The sequence below is a fragment of the Rhinolophus ferrumequinum genome, chromosome 2, assembly GCF_004115265.2.
Source record: "Rhinolophus ferrumequinum isolate MPI-CBG mRhiFer1 chromosome 2, mRhiFer1_v1.p, whole genome shotgun sequence".
NCBI classification, from domain to species: Eukaryota; Metazoa; Chordata; class Mammalia; order Chiroptera; family Rhinolophidae; genus Rhinolophus; species Rhinolophus ferrumequinum.
Genome location: NC_046285.1, coordinates 105724149 through 105737532, shown reverse-complemented (window position 1 = coordinate 105737532; position 13384 = coordinate 105724149). Strand labels below are relative to the sequence as shown.

At 52.9% G+C, this 13384-nt stretch overlaps 1 protein-coding gene and 1 pseudogene across 1 annotated transcript; both read right to left on the bottom strand.

The window, feature by feature from the left end:
- Positions 1–733: 733 nt before the first annotated feature.
- Positions 734–993, bottom strand: LOC117032131 (keratin-associated protein 12-1-like; annotated as a pseudogene).
- Positions 994–3377: 2384 nt separating this feature from the next.
- On the bottom strand, positions 3378–4181 carry LOC117033127 (keratin-associated protein 10-7-like). The gene has a single exon (XM_033125106.1). It carries the CDS (start codon positions 4179–4181, stop codon positions 3378–3380), a length of 804 nt encoding a protein of 267 aa, XP_032980997.1.
- Between the last annotated feature and the right edge of the window lie 9203 nt (positions 4182–13384).

Genomic DNA, 13384 nt, shown 5'->3' with positions numbered 1-13384 from the left:
GGTTGTCTGTCACCGTGGCCAGTGTCAGCCTTGAGTCGGCCCTGAGCACCTGGGACTGGGAAGGTAAGGCTTTCTCAGACTTCCCGGCACTCCCCCCTGGCCGGCCAGACCCCACTCTTTGTGTGTGTGTGTGTGTGTGTGGGGGGGGGACTTGTGTGAGAGTTCCCTGCACCCCCACCCCCGTTGCAGGGATCCTTTAGGTACCTGTTGGGTCCAGGGCCCAGGCCTGTTTCCCATCCTCCACTCATCGGGAGGGAAGTTTCTCCTCTGTCCTTTCCATCTACAATATCTTGGGTGGCAGATGTGGGGACGGCACCTTCCCCCCACCCTCCACCCATGAAAGACACCCACTTTCAGCAGAGCTTTCAGGAAGAGAGCTCTTCGAGGAGGGGGTGCTGTGCATATGAAGGTATCCACCTTCAAGGGAAGGACTTCAGAAATATGTGACGATAAAATGGGGACACGCTGCATTGGGAAAGCGCCGTGTGTTTGCCTCATGCAGGGTCAGGTTTCCTCCTGGAGACAGGAGGACCCTGAGAACCAGGGCTTCCCTCGGGGGTGGACAGGGTCACAAAGGGTCCAGATCACCCGCCACACTCTCGTCCTGGAGTTCAGAGGGCTTGTTGAACATGCTTTTCATGAGCAGAACCTGGGGGCTGCTGAGGACTCGTTGTGGGAGAGGTACAGGTGTCACCCTGTCTGCACTGGGAGCAGCTGGGTAGGAGACTTGTGGTCAGCAGCAGGAAGGGGTGTCACAGAGGGTGGGGCTGCAGGCCAGGGTGGGGCAGGAGGGCTGGAAGCATCTGGAAGACTGAGAGGAGGGGGCTACTCCCACGACGGGCTTGCAGCTCACGGGCCTACAGGTGGAGGACGGCCATGAGGGGTCCATGCACACAGAGGGCTTGCAGCTCACGGGCACATGTCAGGACGCCTGGCAGGGGCTGGGCGAGCAGCAGGCAGCCTGGCAGCCCTGGAGCAGCCAGTGTGACACATGTTGGCATGGGGCTGGCTGGCGTGGGGCAGAGGGCAGTGACGCCTGCAGGCTCTTTCCCTAGTGGCCTTATTCCCAGGCTGTGGGTGTCCCACAACACAGAAGCACGGCTGTTGACTTCCTCATGGCTCTTTCCACGTGTTTCCACGTGTTTCTCCGTATCCGGGGACGCACTCTCCTATGTTAGGCTCCACTGTAAATACACTTGGCTTTGAGGCCAGGTTCTCCTGCAAACAGGATGTGCTGGTTTGACTCTTCGGGGGCTCCTGTGGTATCTCCAGGTCAGTACTGTGCACAAAGCACCCCGGCCTGACTCAGCACCATGTCCTTTTCGTCCCTTTTGTTGCATGACATCCATGAAGACTCTGAGGTCTGAATAATGTACTTAGATCTCTTATTCTGCACAGGAAATATTAGAGCAGAAGTCTGCAAACAAGACTACGGTACGAATCTGGCCTGCTGCCTGTTTGTCAATAAAGTTTTATTGGATACAGCCTTGTCCATGCATTTGCCGCTGTCTAGGGCTGCTTTTGCACAAGAATGCTGAGTAGTTATGGGAGAGACTATGTGATGGCAAAGCCTGACATGCTTACTGTCTGCCCCTCACAGAAAGTTCGCCAACTCCTGCCTTCCAGTAATCTAGACAAGAACTGATTTGTTCACGCAACAGATTATACTGTGTGCTGGCCACAGAGACATCCTAGCCTCGTGAGTCTTCCAGGGCAATGAATAAATGAGTGAATGAGAAATTAATGAAGAGTAATTCCAGAGACGGCTGAGTCCCGAAAGGGAAAACAGGTTCAGCAGATAGAGAGTAAGGGTGCTGGTGGGGTGGCTGGGGCCTCTGTGAGGAGGCGATGCTGAGCTGGTACTGGTGCTGTGCAGGGGTCCGGGGATGGTGTCCCAGGCAGAGGCAGCCTGGGCTGTGAGGACACTGCCGCGGCCACGCCCAGGAGCGCTGGGAAATCAGCTGTCACTCACACTGGGTTGTAGGTTGCTGGCTTCCACATGTGTCAGCATCTCTGCACCTCACTTTCTTTGGGTTAGGGGTGAGGGAGAACCTTCTTCCATGGCTTTTCAACTCTGGGCTATGAAGACTCCATCAAGGCCTTTGTCCTTTTACTATGAAGATGGTCACATTTTTCTTAAAATTTGAATGAACAAGGAATGAGTACGGGTTTTGGATAAACTCGGGCAGGCTGAGGGATTTAACGTCAAGGCAGGCTTATGATCCAGCCACTTCCTCTTCAAAGGCCCTTGGAGAGTTTTTGCTCTTTCCGCTCCTTCCCTGGGTAGAGCTTATCTGGGGTGGGGGTGGGGCTTACAGGCTCCCCTACCAGCCTCCCTGGGGAGGTGCCTTCTGTTCCTGGTCCCATCTGCTCCCATGGTCCTCCTTGGTCCATTCCTGGTGAGGGGATAAAGGATAAGGAGGGCACTCAGTGCTGCCTGGTCAGTCTGACTGGTGTCTGCTTGACTCTAATACTAGTGGTCCACTGAGACTGCAGGCTCATCCTCCTCGTAGCCCCGAGGGTTTGTTCACAAGGTATCTTTCTGCTCTGTGCCTCCTTGGTCAGACCTTGAAAGCTTGAGTGGAAAGAGTGATGTCTGAACCAACCTTTGTGCCCTGTTAGGGCCCCTGTGCCCTGACCAGCACACCTCTATGCGGGCCCCCCTCTCCCAGGGAAGGCAGCGTGGTGCCAGGTACTGGACTCTCAGATTCTGACCAACAGGGTTTCTGCTGCTCCCCGATTCACCTTTGACCTGGACAGGCAGGGGACAGGCAGGGGACAGGCAGGGGACAGGCGCAGGCAGGAGCCCCAGTCCACTAAGCGTCCAAGCCTCCGGCGCCCACACCGCCTGCTGGGCCCCGCCTCGGAGGCTGTGCACTCGGGGAGGCTGGGCAGCTGCCTGGGAAGGGGACGAGTGTGCAGATCTTGTCGTCACTCGGCTGCTGGGAACTTGGATTTGAGAATGTGTCTCTGCCGTCTGGTTTGTATCAGACGGAGCAGCACAGCCCAGACTTGGACTGGTCGTGGGGCTCGGGCGGAGGAGAAGACAAACGCGCATCGTATTTCCCAACACAAACATTTTATTGATTATGGCCTTTATTGATTATTGATTATGGCCTTTGTCACATGGAATGCAAGCAACCGTCCTGCAGAGGAGGCCCCCGCGGGCCCCAAGTCCCCCAGCCCTGGTGAGGGATTTGTGAGTCGTGTCTTCTCAGGAGCCACAGGTGCCATGTTCAGCCCGCGTTAGGCAGCAGGTGTGCATCCACCTGTGGGGCGGGAGGTCCTGGCGCCTGCAGAGGGGCTCCAGGGGCTCCTGAGAGAGGAGGGCTGGGCTCGGGAGCAAGGACAGCAGCTCAAGAGGCACATCGAGCTGGTCAGCAGCAGGACTTCTGGGCCGAGGTGGGGAGGCAGCAGGCCGGGCGGGAGCACAGGGGGCGGCAGATGACAGACATGGAGGAGGTGGGGCGGCAGCAGCTGGGCTGGCAGGAGGAGGCGGGGGCACAGCAGGAGGAGATGGGCACGCAGCTGGCGGGCCTGCACACGGGGCGGCAGATGAGGGACACGCAGGAGGAGGGTCTGCAGCAGGACGAGGGGCAGGGGGCGGCCCCAGAGCAGACGGGTGTGCAACAGAGGGGCCTGCAGCAGATGGGTATGCAACAGACGGGCTTGCAGCAGATGCGTGTGCAACAGGCCTGCTGGCAGGGGGAGGAGGTGCAGCAGGAGGGCTGGCAGCTAGACTGTTGGCAGCACGAGGGCGGGCAGGAGCTAGTGCAGACTGTTTGGCAGGGGCTGGGCCCACAGGCCGCCTGGCAGCAGGGGCTGGATACACAGCTCACTGGGGCACAGACGAGGGTCAGGCAGGGGGGCTGGCAGCAGCTGGGGACACAGCAGCTGGATTGGCCACAGCTGGGGACACAGCAGGAGGACTGGCAGCAGCTGGGGACAGGGCAGCAGGACTGGCCACAGCTGGGGACACAGCAGGAGGACTGACAGCAGCTGGGGACACAGCAGAGGGGCTGGCAGCAGCTGGGGACACAGCAGGGAGGCTGGCAGCAGCTCTCTGGGCAGTCGTCCACCTGCCAGGAGGAGTCGGTGCCAGAGTCACAGGAACCAGGCAGGCAGACGCGGCTGCCATAGCTCAGGTCGCTGGAGCAGACGGACAGGGTGGACGCGGCCATGGTGGGCGGTGGGTGGGAGGTGAGCTGGGAGGAGGGTGTGAGTGTGTGTGAGTGAGTGTGTGAGTGTGAGGTGCTCAGCTGTCGGCTTTTATACCCCTCCCGGTTTGTGTGTTGTCCCAGAAGGAGGCTCCCCACGCCCTTCCTTCCTCATTGGTGTTTAGAGCCTGTTGCAGGAGAACCCTTATTAGTGCTGGTTTATTTTCTATAATTAGTCTTTCCTCATTAAACTTGTGTGTTGCAGGACTCTGTTTTCCCATCTGTTCTTTTTTTGGCTCCAGAAAACTTTTTACTGACTGCCTGCCACATGTTCCAACATCACATGCACGGAGGGATGGGGTGTGAGACAAAGCCACAGCTACTTGCTGCCCTCCCGCGCGCCAGCTGTGCCCCCACGAGAACACTGCGGGAGAGACGCCTAGTGCCACCGCAGCCCAAACTGTGCAGCACCTGAGAGGACTATTAAGAGGGTCAGACATGAACAAAATAGTAAAACTTAGCCAAAAGGCACACACAACGTATGTTCAGTGGGGACCTGAGACAGCCGTGGGCAGGAAACTCGAGGCTGCATCACCCTGCATTCTCCCCAGTCACCCCACCGTGGGTGTAATTTCACTCAAAACCCAAAGGGGATCTTTTGGTATACAAAGTGAAGGTCTTGAACTGCCAGAAAAGATTTGCAATATGCATGAGAGATGAACGGTTAGTCTGAACAGCAAAAAGTTCTTACATCCAAAACAGGATAAGATACAAAAGAATCAAATACAAAATTCAAAACGTTCCAATTTCCTTAAGCATATGAAAGGCAACTTGACCTCATTAATAATTCAAGTTTCTCAAAATATAAATCTCCCACTTGTAAGATCAACCTAGATTACAATGCTGATAAAATCTAGGGCTCTGAGCGTGGGGGCTTCACTGTCAGAAACCCTTAGCAGGCGCGTTTTCGTGTGTGTGTGTGTGTGTGTGTGTGTGTGTGATAACACATAATAGGAAATTGACCATTTTAACCATTTTAAAGTGTACAATTCAGTGGCATTTAGCACAGTCACAATGTTGTGCAACTTTCTAGTTCCAGAACATTCTCCTCACTCTCAAGGGAAGTCCTGGACCATTTAGCAGTCCTTTCTCATCCCTGTCAATCACTAACCTGCTTCCCCTCTCCACGGAATCGCCTATTCTGCACATTTCACAGAAAAGGAATCCTACCATCTGTGGCTTTTTGTGTCTTGATTTCTTTCACTTAGCACGTTTTCCATGTTCACCCAGATTGTAGCAAGCGTCAGTACTTCTTTCCTGCTTATGGTTGCATCCTATTCCATTATAGGGATAGACCACATTATGTTTATCCATTCGTCAGTTGATGGACATTTGGGCTGTTACCACCTTTGGGCTATTGTGAATCATGCTCCGACGAACATTTTTGGGCAAGTTTTTATTTAAACACCTCTTTTCAATTCTCTTCAATATACACCTCGGAGTAGAATTGCTGGGTGATATGGTAAGTCTATGCTGGACTCTTGAGCAACTGTCAGACTGTTTCCCACAGCAGCTGCACCATTTTACAATCCCACCAGCAATGTATGAGGGTTCCAATTTCTCCACATGTTGGCCGACTCTTGTTAATTTCATTTGTTGTTGTTGTTTTTAACATTATAGCCACCCTAGTGGGTGTGAAGCCACAGGTCATTGTCCCTGGATCCCAGGGGATTCCCTTTTCTGGTGTGTTGTTGCATGCTTAAGTGCTGGGAGAAACACTGCTGTGTACCCTGGTCTTGATTGCAGAGTCCTTCCTTCTGGTGCGGAAGCATTTACACCAAGGAAATTGGCAAACACTACAAATTACAACCTTTTTTTGGAAGCCTAGCACATTACTTGCATACTCTTCAAAATCTGTAACAACAAAAGCAGAAATCAAGGCTGGATGATCAGGAAGGAGAGCTCAATCACCCAACAGAAAGTCTTAATCCCTTGCCCAGTTCTTAGATCTGAGCCAGTCCTCAGACTGGAACCCCGTGATTGCATCCATTATAAAGTTACCAAGAGTTTAACAACCAGCCTACAAAATTCTTGAATATTTAATAATCAACTCTTGCAAGCTAGTACAAGTCAGCTTCAGCTGGCTCCGGCACAGTGGTGACTGGCAGGGAGCTGACTGCCCCACCCTCACCCTGCGGCACTCTGTGTTCTATGAATGAGAACAACCTTCAACAGCTCCCCGCAAAATCCATTGCAAGATCCATTCACGGAGGTCTGGCTTTCATCCCAGTGTCTTCCCCCTGTTTCCTTTGATCCCTAATGGTAATAGCATTTTTTTAAAAATTTTTTTTATTGGGGAGTATTGGGGAACAGTGTGTTTTTCCAGGACTCATCAGCTCCAAGTCAACTCATTGTCCTTCAATCTAGCTGTGGAGGGCGCAGCTCAGCTCCATGTCCAGTCTCCCTTTTCAATCTTAGTTGCAGGGGGCGCAGCCCACCATCCCATGTGGGAATTGAACCGGCAACCTTGTTGTTGAGAGCTCGCGCTCTAACCAACGGAGCCATCCGGCCACTCCCCTAATGGTAACAGTTTTAAGTTTTGGTTTATCTTTCCATTATTATTATTATTATTATTTTTAATATAACCAAAAATATGTTTGTTTTACTCCCTTTTCTTATACAAAAGGTGGCACATTCTACACATTGGTCTGCACCTTACATTTTCCGCTTACCAATATATCCTGGACACCACTCGATAGTAGCTTACGGAGACCTTCCCCACTCCGTTTAATAGCTGCACAGCTCTCTGTATGTGAATGCAGCCTGGTTTATTCAGCCAGTCTCGTACTGGTGGGCAGTCAATTTTCCTCCAGTATTTTGCTATTCTGAATAATACTGCAAGAAATGGGTATCATTGGCAGATATCATTTAATAATTTTGCCAGTGTATCTTTGGGATCAATTTCTAGAATTAATTTTATTGTGTATTATTACTCACTGGGTCATTATGTAAGTTTGGTGGATACTCTCCAGTTCTGCTCTGTATTGGTTATTCTATTTTTCATTCCCACAGGTTGTGTGTGAGGATGCCTATTTTGTACAACTTTTCCAACTGAATGTGTCAAAAAGCTTTTGGCTTTTTATCAATCTGATAACTAAGAAATAGCATCTCTTTCTATTATTTTACCTTTCTCTCAATATGAGTTTGAGCATGTTTTTATATGTTCAAATCCATTTGCATTTCTTTTTCTGTGACCTGCTGTTCATATCTGCTGCCCAGTTAAAAAATTGATTTGTTGGTCTTTTCCTTCCCTGATTATTGGCAATCTTTAAATAGTAGGGATATAACACATTTTCTGTGGTATAAGTTGTAAATATTTTCTCCTAACTTGTTTTGTCTTATACTTTCCTTATGGTATTATTTTATCAGTCTATCTATTGATCTATGTATCATCTATCTATCTATTTTAATGTAGGACAAAGGGAACAAAAGATAGTGGAAATATTCTACAGCTCACCATGGTTCTCTTTCCCATTTTAGTTCAAGTTCCTCTGCTGTACAATCACATCCTTTTCTTAATAGTTGGGTGTAGTGAAAAGAGTGAAAAAGTAAGTCATTGCTCCTTGAGTAGATAAATGCAGGAAGTGCTTTATTCAGAGTCAGAGGGCCTGTTTCTAGTCCCTAAGAGTGTCACCTTAGGGACCTAATTGCCCTCCCATGTATTTTGCACACTGGCACCTTACAAGGGGGCAGTAATGCTGTTGTGGCTGACGTCACTGGAGTTCTGCCCAGATGCTCTTGGACTCCCCTCCCTGCACCTGCCCCCTCCCCCCCCCCCACCCTAATAGCCTCATCCACTGCTGTACTTACCTGACGGCTCTCAGGATGCTGGAGCCACTTCACCACACATCTTAGCGAATCCCCAGCGCCTGGGGATTTATGCCACTGCCCTGAAGGAGGATGGGGGAGCTCAGGCTGGCAGGTGTAAGCCAGGCTCCTCACTCTCAGGCCGACCGGATGCTCCACGTCCCACGGGCTCCCACCCCCGGACTCACCTTCTTCCTGTCCCCGATCGCTGCCCCACTCCTTTACGTTCCCACTCTCTCTTCTGTCCCGATCTGCTTGCCCACTCCTTTACCAGTTTCTCCCAGAAGCTCTTCCAGAGTATACCACTCGAGCATGAATTATGCGATGTGAATTATTTGACAGCCTCACTCTAAAATCAAGGTGCCTCAATTATTGTGGCATCCTCAGATCCCTTTTTGGATTTCAGAAGTCAAAAAGGAGCCCTTTTCTTCAAAGCCAGAAGCATGTCCTTATTTCAAACGGAAAAGGAATATCTCAATGAAACAAGCATTGAGCACCTACTGTTCGCAAGCACCAGGCCTTGAGCCAGAGACACCCAATTGCCAGCATGGCCCTGACTGCCCCAGAGTGTACAGCCGGGTGGGGCTGGCCTGGATCAGGGTGGGGTAGGTCAGCGAGGTTCTCTGTTAGAGAGAGAGAAACCCAGCCTCTCTCGTCCATGTCCCGCCCGAAAATGTGCTATGAGCAGTCCACGTTGTCTACAGGAGTAAATCAGAATTCTATTAAGGGTAAGTGTGAGGGGCAGATGGGAAAGCGCCCACTGCTGAATTTGGGATGCAGGACGGCGCAGGGACGCTGGCCGGGTGTGCACAGCGCCCCCTAACGCCGCGGCCCCTGCCTGCAGCAGGGCGGCCGTGCCTTTCTCCGGCAGCGCTCCAGGGAGCCACCGCAGCTGTTCACCCTGTGACCCGTGACCCATGTCCTGCTGCTCCGTGAGTTCACGGAATGCAGCCGGGTGGGTCCGGCCAAAGGCTGAGTGTTTGTAGAGCAGGCCACGGGACAGAGTCACTGCGATTTCTCAGGAGGCTCTCGGAGCTTGAGGGGTCAAAGGCTTAATGTGACTGCACTTTGGGAGCCCAGCCTTCTCCATCCCCGGCTGGGCATTCTTTCCCTGTATACATGCTGGCACCTGAACTGGCCCAGCAGACAGGAGAGCAAGACTAACTCACCTGGAATGTAAATATTTGGGTTCAGAATGACGGAGTCCATGCCAACACCAGTTATACTTGGTGTGCGGTCTTGTAAAACAGGAAGAAAAAACAAACCACTTCTCTGAAAAAAACAGTCCTATTCTAGGTGGAAACATCTTCCCACCCCCATTGCAACAGGGTCATCTTATCAGAATCAGAACAGGTTTTCTAATGAACTAATGAACTCTCTCCCTTTCTTCCTCCATCAGCTGGCCTTCTTCCTCCCCCCCCCCCAGCCATCCTGTCCCCCTTCCCTCCGCCCCCACCACAAGTTGTGTGTAGAGAAGGTTAGATCTAGAAGAAACACAAATTCATGGTAAACAAAATGAAATCAAACAGAGAAACCAAAACTGAGGTTCAGAGAAGGAGAGCTGCCGTGTCACCCAGACGTGGTGGATCCCACAGAACCCTGTGACAGCCCCACTGCAAACAGCCTCAGGTGAAGGGCTCCGGGGACAGACGAAACCTGGCAACGCAACCTCAGCAGCTGACTCTTGTCCAGAATCCCTGTCAGTGTCCTGATCATGTGCCTCCTATGTCTTTATCTGGAGCAACACACCAGTGACCAGCCAACATGCCCTCTTAACCTCAAAACAGGTAAATCACGATCATGTTACAAAGCCTCCCATATAAACTCCAGTACCTCCTAGGAGCGCTCACTTGCAAATAACACGCACCCTGACTAACCCAGACTTAGTATAATAATGACTAACAGAGGCCCCGGACGAGGGCACTGGCCCAAGGATGCCATCAGGGACCCGTGGTCTTTCCATCTCTCTGCCCTGCCATCCGGATGTTGGCTTTCATTGCCCAGATCGTTGCTTTGTGATCACAAGATGGCTGCTGCAGCTCCGGGCAGTGCGTCTCTGTTTAAAGGAGGAAGAAAGAATGGGAGAAGGTAAGATGGGACCTGTTTCAGGGAAGTAAAAGTTATCCCAGAAGCCCCAGCAGATTTCTGCTTGTGTCTTATTTGCCACAAGTGTCATGTGGCCACACCTCGCTTCAAGAGAGTCTGAAAAGGTGAGTTCTTCTAGCTAGGCACGTTACCTGCCTGGACAGAATTGGGGCCTTGTTACCCAGGATACAGGGAGGGGGTGGGCGGGAATGGACAGTAGGTTGACAATTAATGGTGTTGGCCTCAGTGGGTAAGTGAGGAAACCAGACTCTCTGCCCAGCGGTGAGGTATGTGCTTTGGAAAGCAGTAAATTCACCAGGCCATGTTTTTTTGGGTCTTGCAGAAATTCTAGGGTCTGACTGCTACAAACGCACCTACTCTTCAGGGAATGTTAGAATTTCAACCTTAAGGAATTGAGAACATTGGACCCTGGTGCATTTCAGCAAAATGAAATTCTTTTCGGGTGGCCTGGAGAACTCCATGTGTTGGGACAGAGCATGACACTCTGTGAGGCAAAAGGAAGAGAGGGCCTGTCCCTAGATGGGCACCTCCCAGCGTGGGAGACGGCCTTGATGGGGAGAGAGCCCAAGGGCACCCACAGCCCTCCCAGAGTCCCCGGCCTGCACGCCCAGGTGCCACCCTGCTTAGCCCCGCTTTGTGTGCAGTTTTCAGCTCAAGCACGCTGGCTTTCTGACCGCAGCCATAGGAGCATCATTCCGGATCCAACTTCCCTGACTCACTTTTATCTCTGGAGTTACACCTGAATCTCAGGGGTGTCTACTGTCTGAAAGAAAAACACAACAACAAAGAATGGCAAATATTGACGCAGCCCTGGTGACATGCTTGGCACTGCGCTGGGGCTCACCCAGGCTGCAGGGGAGCTCTGTTACAATCTCCACATACATTGGAGGAAAACAGGGTTGTCATCTCCCTTGGGTGAAGAGTCCTGTCAGTAGCCCCCCGAGTTCCCAGTTCATACCCGTGCACATTCCCCCAAACAAGACCTGACTGTGGCCAGAGTCCCACCCAGGATTGCCATCAGTCGTCTGTGTCTGCTGGTGGCACCTCCTGGTCTGTAGCGTCTGTCCCCAGGACACTTCTGTGGGCTTTCCTGCTGGATTTCCCTTTAGTAACTGTGTTCCCATGGGGCACAGGCCCTCTCGGTCCCCTGACCGCTCAGTCCCCCAGAGAGCACAGCCTGGCTGCTCCCCATAACACCTTCCTGCTTACACCTCTTTGAGCCCTGCAGAGCTGGGGACATGGCTATTTCCCATGCTTGGCACACCTGGAAGGAAGTCCTGCTCAGACAGGCTGAAGGACTCGGAGTTTCTGTCCCACCATCATTGATGGGAGGGAGAATAAGCCCTGAGCTCAGGCTCTGGGGACAATGGACTCATGTCACTAAGTCCAGCAAACAGAACAGAAAATGTGAGATGTGTGATGGGGACAGGAACATGCTGCAGTTCTTCGCTCCCTAAATCAAATTAACTCGGGCTCAGCTCTCGGTTCCCAAGGGGTGGGTGGCTGGGTGGGAGCTGGAAAGGGCCTGACGGTGACCTCGGGGCATCTGCAGGTGGTGGACCAGGGTCAATCCACCTGCAGGAGTCTACACGCTGACTTTCGGCAGCTCTGCCTGGCGCCTTCCAGGCAGTGAGCAGCCCCGGGGCCCATGTGCCAGGATCTGCTGCTTCTGGCACCTCCACGGCCCAACCAGCCCATGTCCCCAACTCAGGGGTGCCAGCTCCAGCCTTTCCCACCTGCCTGCATCATCCCAGCTCTGGCTCCTGGCCCCTCATCCTGTATGAGTGTCTGGGTTCCAAAACCCAGGCCTGGCCTTCTCCCTGGGGCCAAGGGACCGTCATGATTTGAGGCCTGAAAACACCTCTGACACAGAGGGAACAGACATCATGTGGAAATGCTCTGTCTGGCCAAAGAACTAGTGGGTACGAAGTGGACTCTGGTCCCCGGGGGGCCTCACAGGCAGGTGTGCTGACTCTCTGGGCTCCGACCACAGCCCGACGTCCTCCCTCTCCCGCTGTCCTGCTCCCTTCCCTGGCTCTGATTTTGATCTTCCCATCTGAGGATGTCTGTGAGCTCCAACTCTGGAACAAGGTGGATAAGAAACCAGCAGAGGCACAGCTGCGTGGTCTGGCAGGGGAAGCTGGGCACGTCCCCACAGTGCCAGGCTGAGCAGGTCACAGGCGGCCGCCATGCAGCCTCTCCCTGTCCAGCATGTATACTCAGGCCGCTGGCCCTTGGGCAGCCACCCAGCATAGTTGTTTGTTTGGGTGGTTTGGCTACGTGGGCTGGATTGGTCTTTATCATCAATGCAGAAAGAGAGAGACAAACACAGAAGCAGAGACAGAGATAGAGACAGGGAAAGAGAGAGAGGAGAAACAGAGAGGGGGGCCAAGGGGAGAGAGAGAAAGGGAGAGACTCGTTTCTTTCTGTTGACCAGGGTGTGGAGGAAGCAGTCCGGGAATCCTTGCCAAGTCCCTTCCCGATGGTTCCAGTGACGTCATCAGCCCTCAGCTCGTTGCCCCGACTCACTGAGGAGACTGAATACGTCTGCACGGCTGGCTCCTACATTCTTCCTTCCCAGGTGGCAAAGGTGTGTTTTGTCTTGTCTGCACCTGGATGAGTCATGGGGGAAGGCCTTTTCGAGAAGGGGGATTGGGACATTGGGAGCACATCAGGGAGGAAAGAGGAAAACCATCAGGGATCTGAGTCCCTTGTGATTCCGAGCACAGTCTCCCACTGCAGAATCAGAAACTGAGGCCGGCTCCTCCCTGGCTTTTCTCCCCGCCTGTCCATGGGGCCGCTCTTCCCATCCATCTCAGGGCTGGCTCCAGAGGAGGACGTCCCCAGGAGCACCTCTTCTCCTTCTACACCCCTCCCAGGTATCCCACCCCAAACCCCAGTACCCCCAGTAGAAGGCAAGCGGTGCTCTGACTTCCCACTGCCCGGAAAGCCTGCTGGTCTGCTCTTGGGGAATCAGGCTGAAGTAAGGGCAGGCGGAAGGAAAGCCTAAAAAGCCATTGACCTGGTCCCCGCCAGGCTTCATCAAGGCCTTTGCTGGATCTGCTGAGCCAAATCATCCCGCCGGCAGCAGCCCTGGTCCAACACATTACCCGGAATCATTTCCTTAGGAGAAGCAGCAGCAGGCAGGCCCTTGGCAGACCGTATCCCTGCGAACCCCCACACCCTGACGACCTCTGGCTGCCACCGGCTGTCAACGAACAATTGGTGGCATTGGCCTCTGTTCGTGGGTTCTG

What these genes read in the sequence shown, in the direction of transcription:
- LOC117033127 (XM_033125106.1), bottom strand. Translation starts at nt 4,181, where the DNA reads ATGGCCGCGTCCACCCTGTCCGTCTGCTCCAGCGACCTGAGCTATGGC.